Below are 26,838 nucleotides of genomic sequence, written 5' to 3'. Positions count from 1 at the left end.
CACGTTTTTTAGTTGTGATAGGTGGCTCGCGGAGAGAAATGCTCTGAGGAAGTAGTTTGGCGACATCGCGCCGAGCAACATAATCAGCAAAATACACGAACGTGAGGACAGCTGGAATGTGGTTGAGAGATACATCGGAAACGTACTACGGCACAGTGCAACAAAGCGAAGGCGCACAGATAGAGACACAAGAAGACAAGCCCATAGCAAGAAAGTTGGCTACAAATACGACGGACATGAATAGAACTTGTCCTTTATGGATGCCATTCTGAGCCGTACGGAGGTAATGCAGAAAGTGTGTTGTGTCCTAAAGCGCAGAAATTTGGAGCATGAATCTTGCAGACGAGGAGTGCCCAAGAATATTTGAGCGTAAAGTATTTGGCCGAATGCGCGAAGAAGATGGTGAGTACAGAAGAAAGTCATAATAAAGACCTGTTCAGTCTCTGCAAAGGCGAAGATACTGTAAGATTTATCAAATCGCAACGCATCTGACATCGTGACTACCTATATCACAAGATCCGCTTGGATGAAAGTAGTCCTTTATGCTCAAGACCCCGGGCAGACCAAAAACAAATTAGGCGTCCAAAACTGGAAATCTTTAGCACTGGTTCGCGTTGAATGGAGGAAAATTGGTGAGGGGGTTTTAGCCGCGGGCGGTAACGCTAATAGATGATGATGTTTTCAATTTGGCAAAGCTACAGTGTCACCACATGGCTCATCGCTCTTTTACCGCATTTTCAGAGGAAAATGGTTACCTCTCCGCCAGACTTACATGCGCACCAAAGGCCTCATGGTGGATGCTTGGGACTTTGAAAGATCCTGCGTTCCAAAAAGGCAATTGTTGTTTTGTTGGCATAGCCATTAAGTTAGAAATTTTCTTCCTCGGAGAATATGATTTGCCACGAAAAATTACTACTCCCTTGTCGATGGCTTCAAGTGTTGTTTGCACTAAAGAGCAGATCATCCAGATCTAAAATTACTAAATTGTCTGCATGGCTTAACCAGTACTCGCTCTTCCACGTTTGCTAACACACAAAGTGGATCAGAGATTTTGAGCAACTTGGTTCGTATGCGATAGAATTGTGCTAAATTATTCCTATGCAAATAACAAACGGAAGCGAAAGTCACTTCCTCGGGTTTCTGAACCCAAATCTGTCCTTCCTAGTACGTACATTAATTGCGGCACCTGTCTTAACCTACGTGTAAGTGTAGTCTGGTAACCCCAAATACGGCTTGACATTTGTATTTCACAATATTAACTTCCTCCGTTGAATCATTGTGAGTACATTTTAATCGCTATTTTTTGCGCTAATTTGATTAAATAAATTTGTTCAGCTGTTTACAAAAAATGTGAGTAACTGATATAATACACCTATAGTAAGTTATTGCAATATAACAACAAACTAATTTAATTGACACCACAGCTATATTATTTAAATACTTTTTTAACGAGGCAGCCAAATTCTAACTTCTTAACGATAAGCAACCTTAACTTATGAAACCTTCAAAACTACTGAGAAAGAAAGCAAATGGTTTACATATTTGCTATTGTTGTAATTGTTCGGTTTTCAATGTTGAAGTTAAATAGGTGATATCATATAAAATGGCATCCCGTGCCAGAGAGTTACAGTTTCTTTTATGCACCTCTTACAGGCAACTGAAGGTATGATAAAGGAACACAAGAGAATACGATTTGTATGTATGTATTGTACGATATATCACTTTCTCCGTCTCTATTCTGTTCAAATTTAAATATCTCGGCGCAACTTTTGATAGCAAGCAAATTAAATGAGAGAAAACGGTTTACACCGGTGGTGATTTCTTATGAATGTAATAGTAATAGTAGCTTCCACGTTGGAGACAATAATGTTTCTTGAGTAACTTCTCTGTTCAGCAACAACGAATAGATGAACCTATTGTGTAAGTAATACGATTACGATGTTATTACTTATTCAATGATAAAACAAAACCGATGTGTATAATTCATATCCAGAGAACTTGGGGAATTTGTATTTGTAATTTGGTTTGGCGAAGGCGTTGCGAAGCATACTCGTATGTACTTGTGAGTCATCTACTATTGCCCTTATGCATAATTGGCTTCTTATAAATGCAATAGTAATAGTAGCTTCTTGTTTCACCAACAACAAATAGATCGAACAAAATCAGAATAATGTTTTATTTTAAGTATATGAATATACAGGTGGCGCAAAAGTAACCTTGCGATGTTTTTTGGCTGTAATTTAAAAAAAATGAAAAACTTTGATTCTTCTTGTGGATTATTTTTATTTGGTCTTTTAGTTTTTTTTACATCAAGTCGAGAATATGATGTCATGTAAATGGCCGCCGCCACAGTTTATTGCCATTTGAGCCCTTTTTATGGCATTTTCCATCACTTTGGCCAAAACTTCCGGGGATAGGTCCTCACATTCTTGACGGATATTGTCTTTAAGAGCTGCAAGAGTCTGAGGCTTGTTGACATAAATCCGCGACTTTACAAAGCCCCACAAAAAGAAGTCTGGAGCGGTCAAATCAGGTGATCTTGCAAATCGCCAAAACGGGAGATTAGGCGCCCGGGAAATGCATCCTTCAGCATATCGGTTGTGGCACGTGCAGTGTGTGCCGTTGCACCGTCCTATTGGAACCACATGTTTTCCAATCCCAATTTATCAAGTTACAGCACACCATACAGTCACTTTGAGCGGGTGTAATGGCTCTTCGTGGGTTACACGCGGATTTTCAGTGCCCCAGAAGCGTAAATTTTGCTTATTTACGTACCCGCTAAGATGGAAATGGGCCTCATCACTCATGATTATTTTTGATGAAAAATCATCTTCCTCTTGTGGTGGTGATTAAGGATGGCTTGAGCGTATGTTAGACGCGATTGGCGGTCAGCAGCTAACAGCTGATGCACCGTCTGGACTTTGTACGGAAACATCTTCAAATCTTGTACCAAAATTCGTTGTAAAGACCGTCGACTGATACCCATTTATACCGGCGGCGATTCCATGACATCCTCGGCTACAGCAGCAATATTCTCTGCAGAACGGCTACTCCGGGGTCTGCCACGGCTGGCAGCATCTCGTGTTGTGCCAGTCTCTTCGAGGCGAGCGGCTAAACGTCGCAGTGTTTCACCAGTAGGCGTTGGACGGCGAGAAAATCTGCGACGAAATTCACGTTGTGCCAAAGTCACCGACCGATTATTGGTCAAATAAATAATCAGCAATATTCCGCGTTCTGGAGCAGTGTAGCGTAGCATTGTTTATTAAAGTGTATTTCGCATGTGTTTACTACACAAATGTCAAAACAGAACTGACATTAGGGGCCAATCGCAAAATTTATAGCATTATCTGATAGAAGGATTACTTTAGCGCCACCTGTTATAATACCTTAAAAATATTGCGTGAAAATTTTAAGTGAATGCGCCATTACTTTTCGAGTTATTCAACAATTAACAAAAGGCGCTCGGGCGCTCCAGAGCGTTCGAGAGGAAGCAAGCAACCGACGATAGCAAAACTTTAAATGCATTTTTCTCAAAACTATGTTTTTTGAACTGGTGATCGCTTAAAAACTGCTTAGTAGATTTCAATAAAATTTATATTGCTTTTGAAAAACATAAAAAAGTCGTGCCTGATCGAAGGATTTTTTTTTGACGTGATAACGTCTTATAATTCGATTTAGTCGGCTGCACGCACGAAAAAATGTGTCGTTACCTTGCTCATTTGTCGTTACCTTGCTCATTGCCGTTACCTTGAATGAACTGCAAGCGAAAGCGCGGAACGAACGACAAAGCAAACGAACGGCAACGTTCGACATCTTGCTATCTCCTACTTAAGTGAGCGCATATATAAATTCACGTATTTGTATTTGCATATGCCTTCTTATTGATTATTATTAATTTGATTTACTTGAAAATTTTAAAATAAAACCAAGTTTGTTAATAATACCTGTTGTTTTAATGTTATTATTATTAATTTTTTTATTATATATGAAGGAAAAAATGTATGGTAATATTTACCATATACCTTATAAGATATGTTGTATACTAATATATGTATATAAACATGCATATACATATACAATTTCTCGCAATTTTCAAAAAGAACAAATCTATATGTAAAGATGCATACAAGTCATATGGACATATCAAATATACGAATCTATTCCGTACGCAAGCAAATGTAAGCTAATGTGTTTGAACTGCAAGCGAGAGCGCGGAACGAACGACAAAGAGCGCAATCGGCCCCCGCGTTCGGCAACGTTCGACATCTGGCTCTGTCCTACTTGAGTGAGCATATATATGTATGTATATGCGCATTTGTATATAAATTCACATACTTGTATTTGCATATGCCTTCTTCCTGTGTGCATGGTAATGAACCATTTCTCTGTTGAGAATAGGACGATGATAGAAAAAGTAGGAAATGAAAGGGAGTGTTTCGAGTGTAAAGTGTCTTGAAAAGGGGAAATCGATGATGGTGCCTCTTAGTGTTGTTGACTTATTAACTTCTAATGCACAATCGAAATTGAAGATATATTTCATGAATTTGATAAATGTTTCGTCATTTTTCACGTTTGTGTAAATGTAACTTGACCTATTTCACTGCAATTCCATTTACCTCCTCCTCTATACCCATACAAAATATCTATCAAACAAATAAAATTAAAATTTTGTTTTGAAAATTGCAACCATTCCATCAATATTTTCTTATGACGTTGTCACGTTAAACTATCGTCAGTAAACCGACTTTACACACAACCTCTTTTTTCACAAAAATTTCGATCTTTTTTAAAGAATTAATTGTCGGTTTTTTTCTCGAAAATCTGAAAAATGTTTCCTGAGGCCGCCATATTGTTAATTTTGAAAAACAAAACTTCCATCAGGCCCAAGATTATCTATTAATAAAACTCCGTGGGATTGTAGATGATTCGCCAAGGACTTGTGATGATCACCGTAAGGGACTTCTGGAGATACGGGTTCCACACAAATAGTGATAACTTTTACAATTATTTTTTTTTTTTTGAAATTTTGCTAAAGTCAAGTCGAAATATGATATTTTAATGCTATGTTTTTATTTTTGAAAATAAAGCAATTGACTAGCGAAAAAATGATTGAAAATTATCATTTTTTCGGGCCTCTGATTATCCCTAATCCCTTAAGGAAAAATTACAGAAACAATAAAAATTGACCGGCATGTTAGTAGTCGTAGCATCGCCCAGGAACTAAAGATCGATCATTTACTCAAAAAATTTTACACAAAAATAATGAATTTCTACTTTCCTTCTTTCTTTCAAAGAAATCTATATCTTTAAATTTTCAGCCTAACATTTTTTAGTCCATTAAATAATATTAATATACAATTTCCTATTACCTTTTCGTTTGCAGCCCAAGCAACCAGTTTCCGCACTGTAAGAATGCGGCCTAAGCAAGCGTCCATCGTATGAAGATTCAACCAAGACTGCGAAAGTATTGGTTCCCACAGCAATTCACTGCAAACTCAAACCAATTAAGCTCATAAACACAAGCAAACATAACAATGACGAAAACAAATCAAAAATTGCATTTTATATACTTAGTTGTAGTATTTAGTATAGGCATCCAAACCAGTTATGGTAAGTTACGCCCTGCATTGCCAACATAATTACCACCATCTGTCCTCACCCTCAACCCTCCACTAACCAACCACATTCACCAACACAATCTCCACTTTAGCACAAACAACCTGCAAAAACGGACTGGGACGCGTCCTCTACGAACGACTGCCCAACCAACAATTACAGGGCTACGATGATGATGTGGTGCGCGATACGGCGCCACCCTTTCGCGTACTAGAAAAGTGTCAAGATTTATGTTTGCGCGATCGCACCGGCACCAACAATCTGGTGCGCACCTGCACCAGTTTCGACTTTCAGCCCGGCAGTCGCATTACCTCATTCGGTGGCACTTCTGAATACGAAGAATCCCTTTGCTATTTGACATCGGAACAAGCGGGTCCTGAGGGCATCGGCAGTCTGATGTTAGTGCCGAATAGTGTGCACTTCAATGAGATTTGTTTGACCTGTAAGTAGAGGAGCCGAAAAAGTTCCACTGATTACTTAGTGCGATATAAAATAAATATATAATTAACATCTTTCTTGTTGTTGTTGTGTCATCATACAGCTAGTCGCCCGGAAAGAGAATGTCCCAGTCGGCGTTATGTGTTCGAACGACATCCACGCAAGAAATTGAAATTGCCAATATCGGATGTTAAGGAGGTGTGTAATGGCTATCAGCAACTGCAACTGTTGTTTGATTGTCTATTATTAGCTAGTGTTGTTGTTGTTATAATTATTGTCTATGGCTCGAATGTAACACTTTTGTCGTTGACTCATTCAAGTTTGTATTCATACAGTTTACGGCAGCAAATCGTTCGGATTGTGAGGATAAATGTTTGAATGAGTTCGCCTTCGTTTGTCGCTCCGCCAACTTCGACTCGACTATGCGATCTTGTACTCTGAGCAGGTGAGTGTGATGATGAATGCAAGTGCAGTGCAACATGTTTTAGGCGCCTTCGCACCAAGCGGATGCAATGAGTTAGCATTTCAAAGTATTAGGTTGGGAAATAAGTTCGTAGCGTTTTTATCGAAGACTTTTATTAAAACAAAAAACAATAATTAGGTCAATAAGTTAATCAATTATAAAGGGTTTTCCAATAACAGGTGTTATTTTGAATAGCCTGTTATTTCGGTAGATGTCACTTTTGAAGCTGTCATTTTTCAATAGAAACTACGCCATTAATAAACTAATGCGTTGTTTGATGATTAAAATTCATTATAAAAATGGTGAAAATTCGTAAAACTCGAACATTTTTGGGTTATCGTGAAGCACCATGTCGGACCGCAATACGGAAATTGGTGAAAAATTCGAGGGACAAGTTAGCGTTGGGACAAGTTAGTGATGTGAAGCATAAAACCCACGCACGTCGCTCAAGATGTGTCGAAAATATTGCTGTGGTAGCCAAAAGTGTTGAAGAACATCCAGGTTTGTCCATTCCTCGTCGTTCTTTGGAATTAAGTATTCCACAAACGTCATTACACCATATTTTGCATAAAGATTTGGGTCTTAAGGCTTACAAAGTCCAGTTCACACAAGAACTCAAGCCGGCCGATCATTAACAACATCGTGTCTTTGCTGATTGGATCGTTAAAATGCATGAAAATGATCCGAAATTCCATCGAAAAATCATCTTGAGTGATAAGGCTCATTTCCACCTCGGTGGCTCCGTCAACAAGCAGAATTGTCGAATCTGGGGCTCATAAAAAAAGCCAAGAGTTATTGTTGAAATTGCCTCTCTTTCCTTAAAGTGTGACTGTTTGGTGTGGTTTATGGTCCGGCGGAGTCATTGGACCTTACTTTTTCGAAAATGAAACTGGAGCAACAGTTACGGTGAATCGATTGCGCTATCGAGAGATGATAAACAACAAGACGGCGCTACGTGCCACACAAGCAACGAAACCTTTGATCTTTTATTAAAATAACACCTTTTTTTGGAAAACCCTTTATATTCGCCGTTACTGTTTATAACCTCTTCTCACCTCTCGACCACTTTGTTGATTTCGTTCCGCCAAAAACCACCTGCTCTGGTGTCAAATAAGTTGTTCAGGCAATTTTTAAGAACCTCTTTGTTATCGAAGGTAACTCCCTTCATATGGTTTGACAGGGGAGCGTGAAAGATGGTAATCGGTTGGTGCAAGGTAAGGAGAATACGGCGGATGCTGAGGGACCATTCGAGCTCTTGGAATGCGGCTTTGACGACTTGCGGAACATGGGGCCTGGCGTTGTCGTGAAGGAGTATGGTTTGACTATGTTGATCAGGTCTTTTCAGTCGAATAGCCCCATTCACGCGGTGTAGCTAAGCACTGTAGAGCTCCTTGTTGACCATAGCATTCTTTTCGAGCACCTCCCGGCGCACCATGCCCTCCCAATCCACCCAAACACATTTCATAATCTTCTTTGGATGAAGATCCGGTTTGACTCTCGGTTTTAGCGTATCTCCTGGAGCCACCCACTCTTTTATTTGCCTCATATTGATTTATAGGCACCATTTCCCATCTCCCGTGACGATTACAAAAAGCGCTGTTTGGGAGCGCGTGTTGCTCGATGACGGGCGAGATGCTGAGATGCAATTTGAAGGCGACCTTCTTTGTTTTGTTTCGTTGAGTTCGTGAGGCACTCAGGCTCCCAAATTTTCGGTAAATCCCATTGAATGAAGGTAATGGAGTATCGTTTTATGATCGCAGCTCTTTTTTTCGCCGATTCTCGACTGGTTTGGCGACCGTCCGCCTTCAAAAGTAATTTAAGACGTTCTTCATCGAACTCAGAACTCAGAACTTATCGACGTAAAAGTCGCCATTTTTGCACTTTGCAAACCAGTTTTGTGCTGTGGACTTGCCTATGACACCTCCTCCATATTTGTCGCAAATGTCCCGAGTTCCTTTTACAGCTTTTTGACCTCGATGAAAAGCAAAGAAGAGCAGGTGTCGAAAATATCGTTTTTTACCTCCTGCATATTCCATTTCTAAGCCTCAAAACTAATAAAAAATTAAATAACTCAAAAATGCAATTAACATAATTTTGTAGAGCAGAAAGAGTTAAGTTAGGTTAGCTTGGAATGGTTGCCCAAGGAATGAGCACACAAACGGATTCGTCCTTTGCGATGAGCAGAAAGAGTTCTATCGAATGAATACTTACCCTTTGATTATCCCGATAAAGGGGAAAAAATCGCTGTAAAATAAAAGAAAATATAAAAACGCTATGAACTTATTCCCGAGCCAATACATACAGTCACTCACATCTTATTTCATACAGATGCGATTTTTTTTTTTGTAAAATATTCTATATTTCATAATATTTTGCGTAAATGGAAAAACCGAGTACGCAGATATTTTATTTTTTTTATTTTTATTGACAATTGTATTTATAATATATATAGTTACTATAAAATACAAAAAGCTTATAGCTATGGCTACTGTGGCCTTAAGCTAAACAGATATTTTATTTATTTTCTTTTATTTCATTTCTCAATGCACAAAAACAAAACCAAAAAAAAAAACACAGAAAATTTACGCCGCAGCTTTATTTTTTTAATAAAAAAAATCGTGTCGGTATCAAATAAGATGTGAGTGACTGTATGTACATTAAAAAATTTCACCTAAAAGTTTGTTTTTATTTATTTATTTTTGTTTTTTTATTCTATTTCTTTTTTTATTTATTTATTTTTTTTTTTTAATATTAAAAGTTAATTTTTAATATTTTTGTGAAATATTTTGTTAAATACCTTAAAATAAATATAACAAATTTTATACAATAACTCCCATGGAAAAACAGCAACTTTTTTTCGCTGAGTCACCCTAATCTACAAATGTTTCTATTGAATTGTTAAAAGGCAATACTTACAAAATGCAAACAAATGCAAAAATATAACGGCAATTAAATATTTATCTTCTCATCAACAGATTCACACGTCGCACACATCCCGAATTGCTCGAAGATGACCCCAACTCTGATTATCTGGAGAACACCTGCTTGAATGGTATGCAAATTCCACTGCCATAGTCATTACATTAACTCATCTACACGAATACACAATAATACATACATAGACACACACACACACATACATGCGCATATTCATGTGTATGCATGCAAACCTGTTTCTTCCTTGTTATCATTCCAAATCAAAACAAATGCCACTTATCAATTGCTTACATACCCACACACACACACACACAAGTAGAATATACACCTGGCGGGGTAATGAAATTGCAATTCTTCACATTTTTCCCCCCTCTTTTCTCCAGCTGAGCGACGTTGTGACGGCTTGGCCGTGTTCGTTAAGGAGGAGAACAAACGACTGGGCGGTCCCTTCGAAGTGGATATTTTTAATAACATGACATTGGAAGAATGTCAGACGATGTGTCTGCGCGCCGAGAAGTAAGTAACCACTCAGGCAGCATACAAACAACCAACCTATACGTACACATTACATAACCTCACTTAGCGTGCCTTGTGCAAATACAATTAAACAATTATGAACGCGGTAATTGTTGTGCAATTTCAGATACTTTTGTCGTTCCGTCGAGTTTGATGATCAGACGAAACAGTGCATTTTGTCTGAAGAGGACTCCATTTCGCAGAAAGACGACATTAGCATCAGTTCCAGTCCGACTCATCATTTCTATGATCTGGTCTGCTTAGACAATCGTAAGTACAAGTACAAGGCGGGTAAGGGTTGCGGTACGGAAAGTGGAAAATGAGAAATGCCCGCAGTGTTGCCGTGGTATCCCACAAATGTGGCCACCTGTTATAAACTGGGATACGTGCGGCGATTCCACTCGCAGTCACTCTACCGCACAAACATAGCACAAATTAGCTTCTAATTCAGGCGTTGTTCAGGCGACTTGTTTCGCAAACTTATTAAAATGCCAATAATAATTACAGAGTGTTTCTTAATGTTGTTGTTTTTCTCATTTTTTTTTAATTTTTCGCATTTTTGATTGCAGAACGCGCTACTGATTATCCCGATAATTCCGTCACATCGCATCTATTCTCGTCGGGTCGCCGGCCCGATACCGCCTTTCAACGCTATCGCAATTCACGCCTGGGCGGCGAGTTCCATTCCGAGATTACGGGCCGTTCTCTAAGTGAATGCTTGGACGAGTGCCTCCGTCAAACAAGCTTTCAGTGTCGGTGAGTACTTAAAAACTCGAATACAAATTTACAAAATAAATAAGACTGGCGTCATAAAAATGTTTTTGATAGCGCCATATTTTTAATGAGTTAGTGCGTTCGAAGTTACTTCCCTAGCTGACTTCCAGTGAAAACTTGGTGACATTCGGTTCAGTCGAAGCGAAGTTATTGCGTCTAAAGTGTGTTTGTGTCATCGGTGCAAAGATGAGTTTCGAACAAAGAGCTAATATCAAATTTTGTTTTAAAATCGGTAAATCGTTTACCGAAACATTTGGATTCATGAAAAAAGTTTATGGCGATGATTCTCTGTCGCGTGCCAGAGTTCATGAGTGATTTACACGTTTTAGAGATGGTTGTGAATACATAAATGCCAATGAAAATACGGGCCGTCGCCCAAAATCAGTAATCACCGAAAAAAACTCCATCGAAATTGTTCGTAAATTTATCAAAAATCAATCGAAATCATTGTTGAAATTCATGGAATCGGAGTTGAATATCTCCTAAACATCGATTTATCACATTTTAACTGATCATTTGGACTTACGAAAGGTCTGTGCACGTTTCATTCCGCACAAGTTAACTGAGGACCAAAAATTGCTCAGAATTCAACATTCCAAAGACCTCATTAAAGAGGCGAGAAATGACGAGAACTTCCTTTATAACATTGAAACTGGTGATGAAACGTGGTGTTTAAAATATGAACCTGAAACTAAGCGTCAAAGTGCCGAGTGGAAGGTCCCAGCCGAGCTACCACCCAAAAAATCGATGCTCATTTGTTTTTACGATTCCAAGTGAATTGTCCCCAAGAAATTCATGCTGATGGGCCAAACCGTCAATGCAATTTTCTATCTTGGCGTTTTGAAGCATTTGTTGCATCGTATTCGTTGAATTCGCCCTGATACCACGAAGAAGGAAGCTGGCGCTTATTGCATGATAATGCAACATCTCATCGATCCACTCTTGTGACTGATTTTTTTACTAGAGCCATATTCGCCTGATATGCCTGTGACTTCTACCTATTCGGAAAATTGTCTTTGGCCCTGAAAGGAAAACGTTTTGCGTCCGTAGAGACGACCCAAAAGGCTTGTACCGACATCCCGAAGGACATTCCGGTTAATGACCTAAAACACTCTTTCGAAATGCTTTAGATGGCGCAAAACAGTGTATCGAGGGCAAAGGGGACTATTTTGAATAAATAAACTCGAAGTTATTAGAACAAAGTTCCTCTCGTTTCTATTTTAGCTCAGTCTTGTTTATTTTGGACTTCATCTTGTATACATATATTAAATTATAAGATCGAATACAGTAGAAACTCGATTTTTGCACACCTCGATACTTGCGATACTATTTTTTTTCCATTGCGTACTCAGTACTTGCGATATCAGTAAATTTTTACCTCGATACTTGCAACATTTTTTGCTTTGCCTTTTTCTTTTGATGGTTGGTTGGAGTGGTGATTCATCTAGAATCCAACTAGCCTTTCCGCACCATTTTGTTGGCACATCCTCGTTACCGACTTGTTTAACGATTAGTTACAACAAGAGCATATCCAGTCTGTGCGGTTTAAGAACCTTATCAGGTTGTTGACCTCTAATCCGGACAGTTGTTCGAGACTCTCGAACAGCGGTTTGCCCAAGGTGAACATTTTTTCCTTCCAGAGGACAGGGCATTCACAGAGGAAATAGAAGAATGTTTTCGTTGTCTCCGGTTGTTTACAACTATGAGAGCTAGTGGTGTGCGGGATGCCAATTTTGGCTGCTTGTTCTCCAACAGACTAAAAGCCAGTGAGTCTCTCATTGCCGTGAATATTCAGGCATCCCATCACTTCATGTTTCTCAATGTTGATGACCTCCAGAGGTTGTAGGTGGGCCATAACGACTCCGTTGGCTGGGTCATGTAGTCCGAATACAAACAAACGCTGCGGCTCTGAAAGTATTAGATGCGTTTGAAAGATCAGGTGGAGAAGGACTTGACTTCACTTGGTTTGTCCAATTGGCGCCGGGTAGCACGAGAAAGAAACGACTGGCGCGCTTTATTAAACTCGGCCAAAATCGCGTAAGCGGTTATCGCGCCAATAAAGAAGAAGAAGGTTAATGTAAATTCTCGCATTAAATTTGTTTCACTTCGCTATGTCCATGTCGTCATAAAGCTCGTACAGCTCATCGTTTCATCGCCTGCAATATTCGCCGTTGCCAACGTGCAAAGATCCAAAAATCTTGCGCTGAAACTTTCTCTCAAACACTCCCAGCGTCGCTTCATCAATTTCCATTAATGCATTAGTTAAAAACATTCACGTGCATAGAGCAACAGTAACTTATAATTAAAAAATCCAGGACAAAACGCACTTACATCTACTGGACCGGACAGTATACAGACAGACGCCAAAATACTTTCATCGGGAAACACTTACGACCTTCCTAAAATCCCGACCTCTGAATGCCGTCATCGGAGTCCAACCGGCACCTGTTTCTGATGGAGAGCTACAGGTACTCCGAGAAACTCGCGTAAATTTGGCACAATTACGTTCTGGATATTGTAGCAGATTCAATTCCTACCTATCCAGAGGCGACCCTAACATATCCAACACATGTCCAGCATGTGAAGGCACCCCGAACGACACTAACCACCTTTTCACATGCCACTCAAAACCCACTCATCCAACACCCCTCTCCCTCTCTGTTACAACAACCACAACAAAAGAAAATGTGATATTAGATGTAAGGAGATGAGGATCAAGAAAGTTTTCAGTGTATGGCGTATGAACTAACAAAAAACCTTTATGGAAATGCCAAAAAGTATACTATTTGGTATGGGAATAAGTTTCCGTCCTTTCTTAGCCAAAGTTATTTAAACAATTAAAAAATACGTGATATTAAGTGAGGCATGTGCCATTGGAAGCTACAACTGTACTCCATCTTTCAGACAGCATACGGATACCTCTGACGAAAAATTGTAATTCTTTTGACTTGACCCATTCATTGAGCCAGTTTACGATGCTCTCGTACGAACTGAACCGCTCTCCAATAAGGGCTGACTGAGGGCGGTAGTCCTAAGGTGCAACGTCTGGTAAATACGGCGTGTGGAGCAAGACTGCCCAATTCAGTTCCTCTAAATATTTCTGGACCGATTTAGCAACGTGTGGGCTGGCGTTGTCATGCAGCAAAATCAGTTCGTCATGTCTACCCTCCCATTCCGGCCTTTTCCGCTTTTTTTTGAGAGCTCGATTCAAACGCATTAGCTGCAGTCGGTAACGATCGCCAGTGATGGTTTCAGATTGTTTAAGGAGTTCATGATATAAGACACTCTTCTGGTCGCACCAGATGCACAACATAACCTTTGAACCATGAATATTTTTTTTCGCTTTCGATGAACCTGGTTCACCTGGCAGGCTCCAACATTTTGGACGCTTAGAGTTACCATAATAAATCCATTTTTCATCGCCAGTGACGATGCGATGCAGAAAACCTTTTCTTTTCTGCCATTCAACACGTCACCAAACGTCTCTCGATATCTCTCTCCTTCAATTGATGTGGCACCCAGTTACCTGCTTTCTTTCTACCCATCGCGTGCAAACGTTTATCAATGGTTGATCTGTCAACATACAACTCTTTAGACATATCATCAAGGGTTCGACATGCGTCTTCATCCGAGATTCATAGTTAAAGCCGCTCCTAAAAAACCCTTTCTAAAATTTCATATTTCTTGTACTCAACGAACTTCGAATGCGGCGCCATCAAATTGCTAAAATTAGCTTCAAATACTAATAAATATTAACCACTTCACCACAAGGAAGTCTCGGCCTTTTCTGTGTCAATTAGATAAGAATATTTGAGCGTTGAGTGACACTTTTCCGCTACCTCTTTACATAATTCCTCTCTTCGTACGCATGCGTTTAATTTACTTGAACAAATGCCTGCTGATGCCTTTACAAAGTGATCGTTGCGCGCAGATGCTCCTCTTAGGCGACTGCCAGGCACCCAAGCTGTGCATTGATCTGATTGCCGTCAACCAAAGAAATGCGACTTTTGCCAACATTTTCTGCGCACACTTTAATGATTCCGATTGTAATGGAAAATTAATTAACTCAACAAATGGAAAGTCGTCGCAAGACTCACCGCACGCACACACACACACACACGCTGTCGATATGTGTTGCACGTAACTGTTATTGCTGTTCCGCGTTGACTGACATTTAAGTGGGCATTTAAAATTGTGTGAACAGTAAACGGTTCAGCGAACAAATCAAAATCATTAAATAAACCTGTCATATGCAATTCTTTGCTGCATTCCCACTTTACTTTTACCTTTGCTCCGCAATGCTTTGACAGTTTTTTTTTTTTTTATTTTATTTTCTTTACAACAGCTCGGCCGTGTACAGTGATCGATTTCGCACTTGCCGCTTGAGTCGCTACAATCAGAAGGACGGCATGCGCATCATCTACGACGCCGACTACGACTATTATGAGAATCTGATGTGTAAGTAGTGCAAAAAGCGGCCACTCTCGTACTTTCATCGCCTCAATAAACGCACAAATAATTTGCTTTGTTTTGGTTCCAGTAAACGTGGTTGGTGGCGGCGACGCAGATGGGCATGGCGGCACTGGTAGCGGTGGCAGCCACCGGCCTGGCGAACATGGCGGCTCTAATTGGCGCCCACCAAACAAAGATGACGATCGATATGGTGCTGGCGGTGGCGGCAGTGCTGGTGGCAGATATCCTGGTGGAGGTGGCGGCACAGGCGCAGGTGGTGGTGCGGGCGGTGGTAGTGGCGTTGATGACTACGGCCGTCCATATGACCGTTACCCAGCGCCCAATGAATATGGTAAATGTCTACGCTTTGTGCACACTTTTATATGTAGCTCAATGTTTAACTGCAATACTACTACCACATGCGCATTTTTCAATACATACAAATGCAAGTGCGTACATTTTGTATATGTAACTGCTTACACCCTCACTTACTCGCTAACCAACTAACAACGTGCGCTTTATTAACCCTCCTTTCCCAGATCGTTATCCAGGCGGCGGCGGCGGTGATCGTTATGCTGGAGATGGCCGTTATCCACCACCCGTCGACAGTCGTGACCCTTACGATGAACGCTATCCACCCGGACGTCTTCCTGCTGGTGATAATGAACGCTATCCGAGTGACCGAGATCGTTACCCAGGTGGCGGTGTAGATTTGTATCCTGGCGATCGCGATCGTGAACGCTACCCAGCAGATCGTGACCGTTATCCGAGTGATCGCTATCCCGTTGATCGTGATCGTGAACGTTATCCTATTGGTGAGCGTGATCGTGAACGTTATCCAAGCGGTGACCGAGATCGTTACCCGGGTGACAGAGACCGCTATCCAATTGATGATCGTGAACGTTATCCGATTGGTGATCGGGAACGTTATCCGATTGGTGAGCGGGAGCGCTACCCGTTAGGTGATCGCGGTCGTGACCGTGAGCGCTTTCCCATCCCTGTCGATGATCGTTACCCGCCCGGTCGTTATGGCGAACGCGATCGCGAACGTTATCCAGTGGCTGGTGGCTATCCACTACGTGACCGTTATCCTTACCGACCTTTGGACCGTTATCCCATACCGCCAGTTACCGACAATGGCTTGCCGGGCGATGTGCCGCATACGAGACCCTACCCACCAGACGATGATCTGTCTTATCGTCCATATGGCACAGCTGGGCGTTACCCTGAAGATCGCTATGCCAGTCGGTACCCCTCGCGTTACGCACCCGGCAGAGAACCCTTAGGCGGGTATACAGGACGCGATGCTCCGGATAGTTTCTTCCTTGACAAACGTTTTCGTCCCTCCTCCTTTGATTCGCGCTACCCGCTACTAACAGATGGTCGTGGTGGTACGCCGTCACGTTACGGCCCCGACGGACGTTATCCACCAGATGACCTAATACACAGTGCACGCAGACCAGAACCAGACTCGGCGAAGCGATATCCACCCGCACCTTTAGTGCCGCCTACAACAATAAGTAAATACCCTTCATCGCCGAATCGCTTCCCGGTAGGTACCGAACGCTTTCCAATCGATATTTACAAATATGGCAATCGATTTGGCAGCAGCGGTAGTAGTGGCGGCGTTAGGCCAGGTAAGCGTAACTACTTATAAAATAATAATTACAACAAATACACTAATCGACTAGCAAGACTTTCGTGTGCTTAACCGAAATTACTGATCGAATCGGAGCTGAGTTAAAAAGCGCTAACCAAATCTTCTCATGTAGGTTACGATCGGCCACGCCCACCGCCCCACTACTACGACATGGACTATGACGAGCGCTACGGCGATCGTTATGGTGGATATGATCGTGAGTACGAGATCCCAATAGGCAGACGACCTGCGATCGGCGGTGGCTATCCCCACTATGAGAGTCCCTTCAATCGACCCTACGGACATGGCGTAGGTGCACCACCGCCGCTCGATGACAATCGCCCTCTACCGCCACCACTACATCCTTACGGCGCAGGCGGTCCAAGCGGCCTCGGTCCAGCTGCTGGTGGCTCTGCAACTGGCGGTCCACCGCGGCCACTGTTGACGCGTTGCGAAGAGACTGATAATTTTAAACAAATCGCAGCAAGACACAAAATGCGACGCCACTACGTGCGGCGCGCACTAGTCGTGCCTTCGCTCATCCAGTGCGAGCGCGAGTGCATCGAGTCGCGCGAATTCATATGCCGCAGCTTTAATTACAGGTGAGTGGTCCAGATGGCCTGCTTCGATGCGGCACAAGCAAAGTCGTTATTTACATGCGCACATTTCTCACCTGCGCAGAGATGCGGCGGCTACAAATTACGATGAACGCGATCTGCCTAATTGTGAGCTGAGCGATCGCGATTCGCGCGAACTGGACGTGCACGATCCGAGCAACTTTGATGCAGCCAATTATGACTACTATGAACGCAGTTTGGGACGCAGCGATGGCGAGTGCATGGACGGTGAGTGAATGAGCGATGGATTGGAGTCTCAGGAAATGTATTTGAACGCATTCCAATAATAAATACGTTTTGGCTTGCAGTAACACAAACCTGCAACGAAGAGGGCATGGAATTCACAATACGCACGCCGGAGGGCTTTCTTGGGCGCATCTACACGTACGGCTACTATGACAGGTGGGTCAAGCGGCACAAGCGATCAATGTTTGAGTTGTACTAACACGCAATTTGTTTTGTAGATGTTTCTTCCGCGGCAATGGCGGCACCGTGAACGTGCTACGCATCAGCGGCCCACAAGGCTATCCCGATTGCGGCACACAAAGAGTAGGTTTTTTTGCTAATCTAATGAAATGCAGTTGCCATATCGAAATTCAAAAAAATAATTTAACTTTTTTCGCAGTACGGCGACACGCTGACCAATATTGTTGTTGTGCAATTCTCCGACAATGTACAAACCAGTCGTGATAAACGCTATAATTTGACTTGTGTTTTCCGCGGACCGGGTGAAGCGATTGTCACTTCCGGTTACATTGGTGCAGGGTAAGACAAATGCATAGAAATGCGCGCGGTTGTATGAAGCGCGAAATGGGCTTGCATACTTGTAGGCGTATGTGAAGTTGATTGGTAGTGAGTAGCGTAGCTTAGCGGCCTTAGGTAGCTAATACTTAGATACAAAAACAACTCTATACCTATGAATATGCGTACATAAGGTATTATTCTGGCCTCAGTTACGAAAATGCATGCACAAATTTATGCGCTGTGCTTTATATTGTATTTTTTTTTTTTGTTTTTCACAGCAAATGACATGAAGTTTGAAGATTTGACTTGAGGTTTTAAACACATTTCCTACACCGTTAATAATAATAAACACATAAGCAGATAATTATATGTAAGCATAATTTTTGTTGGAAAGGAAGTCTCAGCTAAGTTTTAGTGTATACTAAAACGCTCGCAAGTGTTTGTATTAAGGGGGGAGCCTGCTTTAGAGGCTTCAAAAATCGATTTTTTTTTACGTAAATGCCTTCCCAAACTAGCCAAGAATGTGTCCTCAAAATTTCAGAAGCAAATTCAAAATATTTTCGGAGTTACAGAAGAAATTGTGAGCAAGCGTCGAGCTGGTATACGAGCGGCCGGATCGCTCCAAATGCGATTTCTCGGTTTTTTATTTTTGCAATTTTTCCTAATTGGCGGGAAAGATAGGGAAAAAGTTAAACGTCCCATCGAAACGAGATAACATTGATTGTATTCGGAATTCAATTCTCTTCTAGTTGAACGCAAAAAACCTTAAGAAAGTTATGATTAACCCACTTTTTAAACAATTTAAAGTGAATTTGATTTTACAAAAAAATTAATTTTTTTTTTTATTAGCGAAAAATTTTTGAATTTCTCATTTTTTGTTTAATTTTCTTGATTTAACTAGAAGCTTTACTATACCAAAATAAAAATTTTTTTTGGGCTTTTGGCTTCAGATTAAAATTGCGACCTGCATCTTTCCCGCCGCACGACACATGCACAATCGAGGCGCCTCGGCAAAATGCTTGTATCAGGCATAATATGACATATATTTTATTGAAAAAATTTGAGAAGACTGTTTAAATATATAACAATAAAACCAGAAAGTTTCGTTTGAATCGAATATTTCTTTCCTTCCCAAAAAAATCCACGAAAAAAACGAATTTTTGAAGCCTCTAAAGCAGGCTCCCCCCTCAAAAGGAGAGTGGCAATACCGATTGTGGGAAGAAATCATGCAGCCCGCGGCAATCAAAACCATATCAATAGTCTAACAATTTTGAATATATCGCTACAGAGTTGACTATGACAGCTGACAACTGACAGCTAACTATCATATAAGCACTCGTATTATAATCATTCTTAATTACAAAAGTGCTCAGCAAACTACTCATTTTTGTTCTAGCCATGGGAAAAAACTGATAGCTTCTGTCGGTGTGCTATTCAATCTCCCTTTTACCAATAGCAATTTCTCATGAGTGAGAAATATCTCCACTGTGCTCTTAAAAGCCACACCGTCAAAAAATTCAGCGCAATGTTTCAGCTGCGTCAAACTTTCACTTTTTTGTACTAAAATTGAATTAGTAATAAAATTGAATGCCACAAATTTTTCTAGAAGTTCTAATTAAGAACCGTGGAATTAGGATGAAATGTTTATGGAATTTTTCAAATTTTTTGTATGCATAAAATTTTAAATTTGGACTTATATGAATTTTCTTAGACAGTGAGCTCTACTTTTATAGAAAAAACTACAAAAAAAAATGAGAAAAATTGTCAAACCTACACAAAATATCGGCTATTGCTTTGCCGCGGAGTGTAAATGATTTTCACATTGTCTAAAACACAACGACAACTATTTCGCCCTTCAAAAACAATATTTTTCCTTGCGAACTAATTTATTATTTATTTGCGGAGTGCCCAAACCCACGCAAGATTACATAATTTTGAGTGAAGGACTTAGATTTGAGACAAGCAGCAGATCATAATTTCATAATTTAAAACCCAATTATTCAGGTGCAGACTCCGCCTACAGTTGAGGTCCAAGACTGTAAGTAAGGTTGATAAAGTGGGAAAAGGGGGTGGATAGCGCGAGTTTAGCTCCTCTACAAACTTTGCGGACTTCTTAAGATATCTGAGAGATCTGTTATAGAGAGATCAGACACAGAATACGGCTGAATCCATTCTCTATGTATCTGACCCAGAAATGTGTCATCTTTTTTGTTTTTGTCCTAACAGCTAGCAAGTACAGCACTCAGACAACATTAAGTCCATTGCAGTGCACTCGGATTCCCTTTTCAATTTTCTTTAAATCTACCCGACCTCCGCAGTAATCTGAGTAGATCTTGTCGTACCAAGGAGTCAAGGTGCTCGTCAGTGGCAAGGCGAAGACCTCAAACCTGATTCGAGCGAATGCCGGACAGACGCACAGAAAGTGGTCCGCCGTCTCATCCTCTCTGCACATGCAGGGCAGAGTGCAGTGTCTGAGATGCCCACCTTTTCCACGTACTTCGCCCATAGAAAGTGGCCCGCCATCATTTTCATCAACTGCCTATAGCCTGCTGCTAACTCCTTAGTGACAAGAGGAGCTACGACAGTCGGTCAGATATGACAGGTTACATCAGTTTTGTCCATCTATAGACTCTCCCAGCCTACCAAGCTCGCTTATGGGTTGAAGTAACCTGTTTGCTAATCGTGGCCTTGATGGTTGCAGAAGGGAGTACAGAACGGGCTCCGGACCAAAGAAGTTGTGTCTCCTTTTGTATTGCAAATATCGAATAAGCACAGAGAATGTGATCTGAATTTTCAGCCTGCTTCCGGTTGGAAACTCTATCCGATTCTCCCTAATATCCACGTTGCTCCCATAGATTGTGTCGCGCAAACAAGCGAACGAGTTATCGTAACTCCTTTTCAGCTGGATAAAGAGGTCCGCTGCCAATATGCTCCGCTTTTTTCACTTGGGTACCAAAAATCCATGTTTTTTGTACTTGATATCTCAGATTCACCTAACGCTTCCTGGTGCCCGACAAGTTCAGGCTTGTTCCTCTACACGACGCAATTTACTCTCAATTTACATTCCTGTAGTACTTCTGAAGAGGTACGAGCGAACATTACTACATTTCATTTACATTGTTACGTGATTACCATTCGGAATTCAGAGAGAACGTAGGTTCGAATCTCCACACATGAAACACCAAAATGATAGAAAAAGTTGTTTCTAATAGCAGTCGCTCCTCGGATTTTGCTGCTATGAAAAAGCGCCTCATAAAAAATGCTTGCCGTTCGGAGGCGTCTTAAAACTGTAAGTCCCTCTATTTATGGAACAGCATCAAGACGTGGATATGCTCAGCCAAAACGGGTAGAGGTACGAGCGTTTTTTGAGCGTCTTTAGGACGTTTGTCGCTTCAGACTATGATTGACCTTCAATTGCAAAACCGCCTGCATAGTAGCCCGTAGGTAAGAAAATCTGAAGTTTTCCCCTAGAAGCAATTCAGCACCACGTGTCTTATCTATTTAGCATAAGACCCACCATATGGTCAAGTCCTTTCTCGTTGGATATTTAGCTGAACTCATTGATTCGAAATCGCACTAGACATAGTAAAAAAAATTCAGAAGATGGGGCCAATATTAGACCGTTAACCGGCTCTCAGCGGATTCGAAGAAATCAACTGATTGGCTGACATCACATGGGCGGAGACGGTGGTTTATTTAGGATAAAAATGAGATTATGTTACTTCGCTTATTTTACTTCGTTGCTGTCTGAACAACGACTGATTGGACGAGTGTGTGAAAATGAGCGTGCAGAATTCTGCTGAAACTCGCAAGTGACGTGGCAGCCGAAGTTCGCCTCACAATTTTCTTTTTCACCATAGTTAAAGAGCAAACCTGGGAGGCCTATCATCGGTATGTGAAATAAGCGTGCCCTGGCAGCTGGAATTAGTTGCTCAATTTCGTTTTCCTCCTTAGCTGAAGGCCAAATCGGGTAATCTATCAACCTTGGAACTATGCCTAAAGCAGTAAACAGAAGAAGACACATGAAGTTCCAATATTCGCTAAACCAACCAAAAAAATTGCTCCAGCTGCTCTCTATATATTCCTATTTCTTGAATAACTCTGTTCTACAACATTCACAAAAAACGAGGAAATTTCACGTTTTCTCTTAAATTTTAATATGTCTTCTTATTCTTCTTATCCACTGAACTTATTCACAATAAAAAATGCAGTGCTGCATTCGAAAGATTTTTATGATTTCACTGGAATAGAAACAGAAACAGATACAGGGTTCGACACTCGAAGTGTAACCAATTAAAAAGTCCATACCTTAGAAAATTACTTTTATTCAATTCAAATTCAAAAAATTCGTGAAAATTATAAGAAATTAAGAATCAATTTACTTTTGCTCGATATCATCACATTTTGCCTTGACTATGGTCTTGAGGCGGTCCAGAAACGAATCCAAGCAGCCCGAATGAGACTTGCAGTTATTTTGACCCACTCACGGACATTGGTTTTTTTCAGCGCCTCGAGACTGGTGAATCTTTTAGTTCGAACTTTGTCCTCCAAAATGGCCCTAAGAGAATAATCCATCGGACTCGCATCTGGAGAATTTGAGAGTCATTGTGTGGACGTTATGAAGTTCGGAACGTTGTTGTTTAACCATTTTTGGTTCACTCGAGCTTTGTGAGACGGTGCCGAGTCCTGTTGAAACGTCCATGGTCTGCCACCGAAATGTTTGTCTGCCCACGGTTTCAAGGCAACTTCCAGAATACTTCCCCGATAGTATTTCGCATTAACCTTGACGCCAGGCTCGATGAAAACGATTGGAGAGCGCCCATCTGCGGTTACAGCGGCCGAAACCATTACCTGTGGCGGGTGCTGCCTTCTGGTGGCCAATTGATGACTCAAATTCTCGTATAAACGGTCGGTCTAGGAAACCCTATCGTTTTGGGAGCTTACGAATTGCACAATTTGAAAAATTGTTTCGTCAGAAAACACATTGTTCGGAAATTTACTCCTTTTGGCCAAGCGAAGCCACTCCTTTGCTCTCTCAAGTCTGACTTTGGCTGCTTTGGTGTGAGAGGATGCGCATTTTGTATTTTGGATCTTGTAAGGCCTGCCTTTGAGATTATTTTTCAGTATGCGGCGGATCCTCCGATCAGATACTTCCAATTCTTTCGCCATTTGATTGGCACTTCGTCGGGGATTTCGTTCAAGTCGTTTCTTCACTTTTTTAACCATTGCAGTCTTTTGATGACCACCTCCATGAGGTTTCGCGATGCTACCAGTGTCATTGTAACGAGTAATGGTGCGGTAAACAAAAACTTCAATTACTTTGAGGTGCTCGAGCTCACGAACAATCGCTGGTTGTGATTTACCAGCCAAATGTAATGCAATCTCACTATTTCATTTGAAATCCATTACTGATTTTCTTTTTTCGCGTTTACTCTCGGCAAAATGCTTCCGCGCGCTTGTTAACAATACTCTGGACTGGCATTTAGCATCAGCTGCGCGAGCGGTCTGAAGTTGGTTACGCTTCGAGTGCCGGACTCTGTAATTATCAATTAACAAGCCAGCTCCTAATTCTTCATGCTGGTCATTGAGACATAAGGCGAAAAGCCTTTTTTCAAATTGTTCAGATTTACTATTGCCTTACCAAATGATTGAGATGGATTACTGATATATTTTTTTTTAAATAAAGTTAACAAATTTTGTCGAAATTCTCATTTCGTGTAATTTGTAAATCAGCAGTTTTTTAGGTACCTCGTCAAAGGTGGCTTTAAAGTCAACAAAAAACGCATACACTTTTTTCGCTCATTGACTTTTAAGTGAACTATTGACGCCGTCGAGTAATTCTTTCTAAATCCTGCTTGGAATTCTTTTAGAATTCCATTTTCTTCTACCCAGTCCGCCATCCTTGCATTTGAAACACCTTAAAGATTTCCTTACTTCTTTATTGTCCACTTTGTAAATTTGTTAAGAAACTTTCATCTACAACCAGAATAGTGATTCCTTTGCTTTATATGTAGACGTGCTCCACAATCTAATCCCAGGATGCGAATTTTTTGTATTATGAAACCCAGAAACTGCTAAAAATCAGTATCGTTTCAGCCCTCAGCTTAGATTCCTCTGTTTTAAGACTTAATAAAGATAAAATTTGTGCCTACCTGGTCGCGTACAAGAAGTCTGACCGTCAATGAAAAGCTCTACCTGCCTGCTGTGTGAGCTCCACAATTTATAGCAGTACCACAAATTTATATATATTTTTAATCATTTACTTTCAATAGTAATTTTGGCATTAGTAGAGTCCATTTCTTAAGTGGTTTATTTCGTCCACTGTGAACTGTTCCCTTTTAGTGCTGAATTTCGTGCTGACTTCTTTCCGAACACACGATGATAAACGTAGTAAATAGTTTTTTGGAGCAGCCTTTCCATGACAAGAGATGAGTACTTCGAGGAAAAGAAAACAGAAACATTGGTCCACTTTAGGGGCCTCTTCCGCCAGAATAATCCCTTAAAATCGCATGCTTTCTACTAGTTTTCTATTTTACGCTATACAGCTGCTAGTCTTTGCTCTATCGATAAGCTAATATTAATTTTATTTAACTATCACTAATCCCATTAATTTGTTATATTCAAAACGCAACGAAATGAGCGAGAAGGCGGCATGAATGAATCACCAATTCTTTGTTTTAATACTGAACCTCATTTCATGCGCTCCTCCATCGTCCATCATTTTGTTGATCCTTTGCCACAATGCGTTTCTGTATAAAGTCTTTCCGATTCCGACAGATCCGGCAGTCCCATACCGATCGAGTACTTGCCCGCAGAGAATACGCTTAGCTCCAAAGTGCGTCTCATGATACTTTACCAAGGACGACCAACCACCACCATAGCGGTGGGCGACCCGTTGACCTTCCGCCTGGAGGCGCAGGATGGCTACAATCACGTCACCGATATATTTGCCACAAATGTAGTGGCACGCGATCCCTACTCCGGCAGGAGTATACAACTTATCGACAGATTTGGGTAGGTAGATACGAGTATAATTTTAATGAAATAAATAATTCCACCAAATCTGTTGTTGGATGTCAAATTGTAGATGTCCCGTGGATCCGTATGTCTTCCCGGAATTGGATAAATTACGCGATGGCGATACATTGGAGGCGCGTTTCAACGCTTTTAAAATACCAGAATCTAATTTCCTTGTCTTTGAGGCCACTGTGCGCACTTGTCGCGATGGCTGTCAGCCGGCTTATTGTCCAGGTGCAGCCGGTCGCCAAGAGCCTTCTTTCGGGCGGCGTAGGCGTTCGTTGAACGAAACAGATGTTGCAGAAATTGAATCAAATACCGAACCGGTAGCTGAACGTTTGGTCGACGATGTGTCGGAGTTGAATAGCACGAAGGTGACAGGCACGCTGGGAGAGTTTAACAAAAGTGAGTAGATTCTATGAGAAAGTAAACATTTTGAACCGCTTTTAAACCTACAAAAATGTACACTCTTACAGCTGCCATAAGCGATGATAAGTCCAATCAGGAAATGGAAGAACCGGAACAAGTGCGCGAAATGATCGAGGTAAGGTTTTTTTCTTAGAGGCATCGGAGTTTATATTGAAATAAAACAACGAAGGGTCAAATTGATTCGGCAATCTTTATTATTTTTGAGTAGGATCATTCATGACATTTGTTTCTTAAAGATAATCCCTTTCAAATGTTGGCCGTAATTCGGCTAACCGTAGACTCCAATTTTTAGTGACTCGCTGGATGACTTCAGTCGGTCGTTCGGTATCTCCTGAGTAACTTTAGTAATGTTGACTTCCAACGCCTCAATCGAGACTGGCTTCTCCGCAAAACATTTAGGTTTTACATACCCCACAAATAAAAGTTCAAGGATGTGATATCACACGATCTTGGAGGCCACTCCACTGGTCCGAGACGGAGATAAATTGCGCACCGAAACGACGACGCAGTAAATCCATTATTTCACGGACTGTACGACAAGTAGCGCCGTCTTGTTAGAACCAAATGCTGTGGAGATCACAAACTTCAATTTCCGGCAATAAAAAGTCGTTTATCATCTTGTGAGAGAGTTCGTCATTCACTGTTACATTGGCGCCAGCCTCGTCTTGAAAGAAATATGAGCCCATGATTCCTCCAGCCCATAGGCCCCACCGAACGGTTGTTTTCAATGGATGTAATGGCAGTTCTTGAATAGCTTCGGGTTGCTCTTCAGCTCAAATATGGCAATTTTGCTTTCAGAGAGCAATGATTTTCGTAATATAATTTTGCGATTTGTAAACTTTGTTGAGGCGTAAGTCTTTCCATGATAAACTGTCAATGAATGCTAAAAAAAGTATGTATTTAGTTTGACAGTAGGCACCCGTCATCTGTCAAAGAACTCCTATTGGAAAAAGTACCTCCAATCTGATCACTCTTTGCAAGCCTTTCTAAAAATTTTGCTTAAAAATTTTTAACTTTTAATGAAAATCAGTTGACTTAGTTTTATTTTTGAAACTTAGATTTATATGTTTTTTGTAGTTTTATGCTCTGTTCTATGCCTAGCGACTACAAGAACAAAATGCGTTAATAGGCGCAGCCGTAGCGGGCATTATTCTAGTTGCCACAGTGCTGAACAGTCTGAAATAGTCGCGGCGGCG

At 41.1% G+C, this 26,838-nt stretch overlaps 1 protein-coding gene across 1 annotated transcript in view; it reads left to right on the top strand.

The window, feature by feature from the left end:
• Positions 1–329: 329 nt before the first annotated feature.
• Positions 330–26,838, top strand: part of LOC128865966 (uncharacterized) — a 36,211-nt gene continuing 9,702 nt past the window's right edge. Inside the window, exons 1-19 of the mRNA XM_054106412.1 lie at positions 330–402; positions 5,711–6,058; positions 6,158–6,252; positions 6,390–6,499; positions 9,493–9,569; positions 9,838–9,970; positions 10,098–10,240; positions 10,540–10,726; positions 15,090–15,202; positions 15,285–15,548; positions 15,736–16,833; positions 16,969–17,437; positions 17,517–17,680; positions 17,761–17,854; positions 17,917–18,001; positions 18,078–18,217; positions 24,974–25,210; positions 25,284–25,618; positions 25,690–25,757. Of these exons, the coding sequence (XP_053962387.1) occupies positions 330–402; positions 5,711–6,058; positions 6,158–6,252; positions 6,390–6,499; positions 9,493–9,569; positions 9,838–9,970; positions 10,098–10,240; positions 10,540–10,726; positions 15,090–15,202; positions 15,285–15,548; positions 15,736–16,833; positions 16,969–17,437; positions 17,517–17,680; positions 17,761–17,854; positions 17,917–18,001; positions 18,078–18,217; positions 24,974–25,210; positions 25,284–25,618; positions 25,690–25,757 (4,233 nt within the window). The remainder of the gene's footprint in view (positions 403–5,710; positions 6,059–6,157; positions 6,253–6,389; positions 6,500–9,492; positions 9,570–9,837; positions 9,971–10,097; positions 10,241–10,539; positions 10,727–15,089; positions 15,203–15,284; positions 15,549–15,735; positions 16,834–16,968; positions 17,438–17,516; positions 17,681–17,760; positions 17,855–17,916; positions 18,002–18,077; positions 18,218–24,973; positions 25,211–25,283; positions 25,619–25,689; positions 25,758–26,838) is intronic.

This window comes from Anastrepha ludens, chromosome 6, assembly GCF_028408465.1.
Source record: "Anastrepha ludens isolate Willacy chromosome 6, idAnaLude1.1, whole genome shotgun sequence".
In the NCBI taxonomy this organism is placed as follows: domain Eukaryota; kingdom Metazoa; phylum Arthropoda; class Insecta; order Diptera; family Tephritidae; genus Anastrepha; species Anastrepha ludens.
This window is presented reverse-complemented; position numbering and strand designations above follow the sequence as displayed.